This window comes from Aplysia californica, unplaced genomic scaffold (genome assembly GCF_000002075.1).
Source record: "Aplysia californica isolate F4 #8 unplaced genomic scaffold, AplCal3.0 scaffold00140, whole genome shotgun sequence".
Lineage (NCBI taxonomy): Eukaryota > Metazoa > Mollusca > Gastropoda > Aplysiida > Aplysiidae > Aplysia > Aplysia californica.
The window spans coordinates 217,172-220,351 of record NW_004797410.1 but is presented as its reverse complement, the minus strand read 5'-3'; the positions used below and the strand labels follow the sequence as shown (position 1 = coordinate 220,351).

At 43.3% G+C, this 3,180-nt stretch overlaps 1 protein-coding gene across 1 annotated transcript in view; it reads right to left on the bottom strand.

Moving 5' to 3' along the window:
- Nucleotides 1-3,180, bottom strand: part of LOC101855637 (pancreatic lipase-related protein 2) — a gene marked incomplete in the record, with an annotated part of 18,919 nt that overhangs the window by 10,246 nt on the left and 5,493 nt on the right. Inside the window, 2 exon segments of the mRNA XM_013081663.2 lie at nt 1,088-1,208; nt 2,413-2,620. Coding sequence (XP_012937117.1) covers nt 1,088-1,208; nt 2,413-2,620 — 329 coding nt within the window.

Here is a 3,180-nt window from a genome sequence, read left to right as displayed (position 1 = left end):
TATCCCCTCCATAACTCTTCCCTCCCCCGCCCCCACCCCTGGTCCCTCTCACCCCACAATTACACAATTTACAGCAAAAAACAAACTCTTCTCCGAATGGAGAGTTTATTATGCGAGGCAGTGAAAGTCGAAAGGAAGCTGCTGGGCAGATACCTCCACCATCATCCTAGTCCAAGTCTCTTCGGATTGGATTGTGGAACGTTATGACCCTTTTGCGAGGTTGGAAAACTGCACAGGTCCTAGAAGAGATGCACCGATACCAACTACAAATACATGTACTGGGAATCAACGAGACCCACTTGAACTAGTCTGGACAGAAGCGAATGAAAGAGGGGTAGCTTTTCGTTTATTCAAGAAATGACAGTGATGGATCACACAGGGAAAGAGTAGGGCTGATCATATCCAAAACTGCTCAAAAGAAAGAAGTGGACTCCTTTACCTACCTTGGAAGTGTCATCAATGGTAAAAGTGGAATTGAGGCAGATGTTAAAGCAAGAACCGACAAGGCAAGGTCGCCATTCAATCAATTATCAAAAAGTCAAGAAAGTAAGCAACATCTCACTGCGCGCGCATCAAGATTCGACTCTTTAACTCCAACGTCAAGTCTGTGCTCTTCTACGGCTGCGAAACTTAGAAGACAACAAAGACAGTACTGAATAATATCCTGACTTTCATCAACAGATGTATGGGGAGCATTCTAAGAATTAAGTGGCAGGATAGACTAAGAAATGAAGAGCTGTGGGAAAGGACAGGACAAAAGGATATTATAGTGGCGATGGATGGGACACGCCTTAAGAAACCCCAGCGGAAACATCACAAGATAATCACTGCAGTGAAACCCACAGGGAGCGAGGGGCAGGGGTAGGCCACGGGAAACATGGAGGAGATGTGGGAAAGGGACATGAGAGAGATGAAACTTACTTCGAAAGAGCTTAGAAGATGGCCCATGACAGAGATAAATGGAAGGAGCCTGTATGAGGCCAAAACCCTGCCAGTGGTGAAAGGCATTGATGATGGTGAAACAAACAAACAAACAAACAAACATACATAAACTACGTTCATTTTCCCTATAGAAAAGGGCACTCACGACATCTAGGAGAGCCCTGGTCATGTTGATGAGGAATGGCACACGGCCATGTTGCAGAAAGCCGTGGACAAGGATCTTCACAGGCTGGCTCACGTTAAAGTTGGAGGCTGTGATGCTGGATCTGGGAAATACCATTGGTGAGTTCTCGTTATTGTTCACACACGCAGAGAAAGAATGGAGAGAGAGAGAAGGGGGAGGGGAGAGAAAGGGAGAGAGCGCAGGATAGGTATAGAGAGGAAAGGAGGGGTGGAGAGAGAGGGGGAGGGAGGGAGAGGGGGACAACGAGAGAAAGAGCAAGAGAGAGGAATGGCAAGAGAGAGAGAGAGAGAGAGAGAGAGAGAGAGAGAGAGAGAGAGAGAGAGAGAGAGAGAGAGAGAGAGAGAGAATAGCAGGTTGTGCCTTACGGTCTGTAATGCGTTGCTTGCCCAAAGGAGAAGGAGATACCGTTACAATGTAATACTTTGTAATAATTTTGGTCAGTCAAGGATGTCAGCGTAAAGTCGTGTGTCTGTTGTAGTGGATTCATGAATGATATTCTTACGCCTATTTTTTGTTGTTGATGTTTTCAATAGTTATAGTTTGGCGGTGGGACATTTTGCCGTCGCACACAAAACACCCGAGTTCGATTCTCGTGCGGGGAGGATTTTTATCGAGCATCTCTTAATTTTTTTGCTGGGACGTTTTATCCCTCTGCGCCTGTACCCCGTATCTTTTCAAAGCACCCGTTCGAATCAAACTCTAAACAATGGTAAATATACAAATAAAGTCTCAATCTGATACGTAGACTTGAATTACAAGACCTAGAACAAGCACTGTCATGGCCAGAGACCGTTTTTATATATTCATTGGTCATGACTGCTCTTGGCTTTGTTTTCTATAAAAATGTTGCTGTGCTGGCGCGCGCTACGGTTCGAAGGACAAAACACCAGTCTCACCATAATCGGATGCACATGCAACCTTTCCTTCTTTGTCCTTCGTTTGGTTCCTGAGATGATGATGATGCTGATGATGATGATGATGATGATGATGATGATGATGATGATGATGATGATGATGATGATGATATTACTACTACTACTACTACTACTACTACTACTACTACTACTACTACTACTACTACTACTACTACTACTACTACTACTAGTAGTAGTAATACTTGTAATGATAAAAAAAATAATATATAAATAAATATAAAAAGCATTGTGCTGCGCTTTTCCATTAAAAACAATTAAAAATCCAATAGTACACGACATAGTGAACCGGAATTAGGTCAGAGAGCACGGTTTTGGATATGAAACTATATATATATAAATCTATGACCTAACCTGATGTCGGCGTTGAGGGTCTGGTTTACGGTAGGGTTCCTCCGTGTGTACAAAAGGAATGTTGTATCGACGAAGGATGGTCTCTGCGGACGCCAGCTGGTGTTGTTGAAGGGTGGCCTGGTGGAAAAGCAGCCCAGACCAGCATAGAAGACGCCATGGCAGCCTCTGTTACGCAGCAGCATACGATGAACATGATTAGATCGCTGGGCTGGAAAGAGAAATTAATTATGAAAGAGAATGGCCAGCTTAATAACTAACCTTCTTTTTTTTCTCTTGTCAGGTCTATGGGGCAGATATTGACGATCATGGTACCCCATTCCTTCCCGTTGTTTCTTTTTCTCGATCAGCTCGGTTTTTCTCTTTGTGTTATTCGTTGCAAAGTTATTCGGGCCATCAGAGTCAGAGTATATTGTTTTATGTCCTCATCTGTTCTTCTTTCCCTTTACCTTAATAGATGACCGATGATAAACACATGTAATTATTACAACGAAATATCTGACTGCCCAAAAAGCCCAATAGGTGTCAATGGCGTGCGTGAGACATTATTCTACATTGAACTATACCGAGTTGCGAAAAGCTCTTTCTCGCCATTATTGCACTATTATTTTGACTACAGTGTAAAAGATGAATGAAAATGAGACAACAACCGCATGAAAACTAATCAAGCCCCGTTAATTATATAATTCTGTCCATTAATTCAACTTTACAGATAGATGTTTCGTATGCGAGGCCTACTCCGAGGAAACTCTTTCCGGAAGAGGGAGGGGG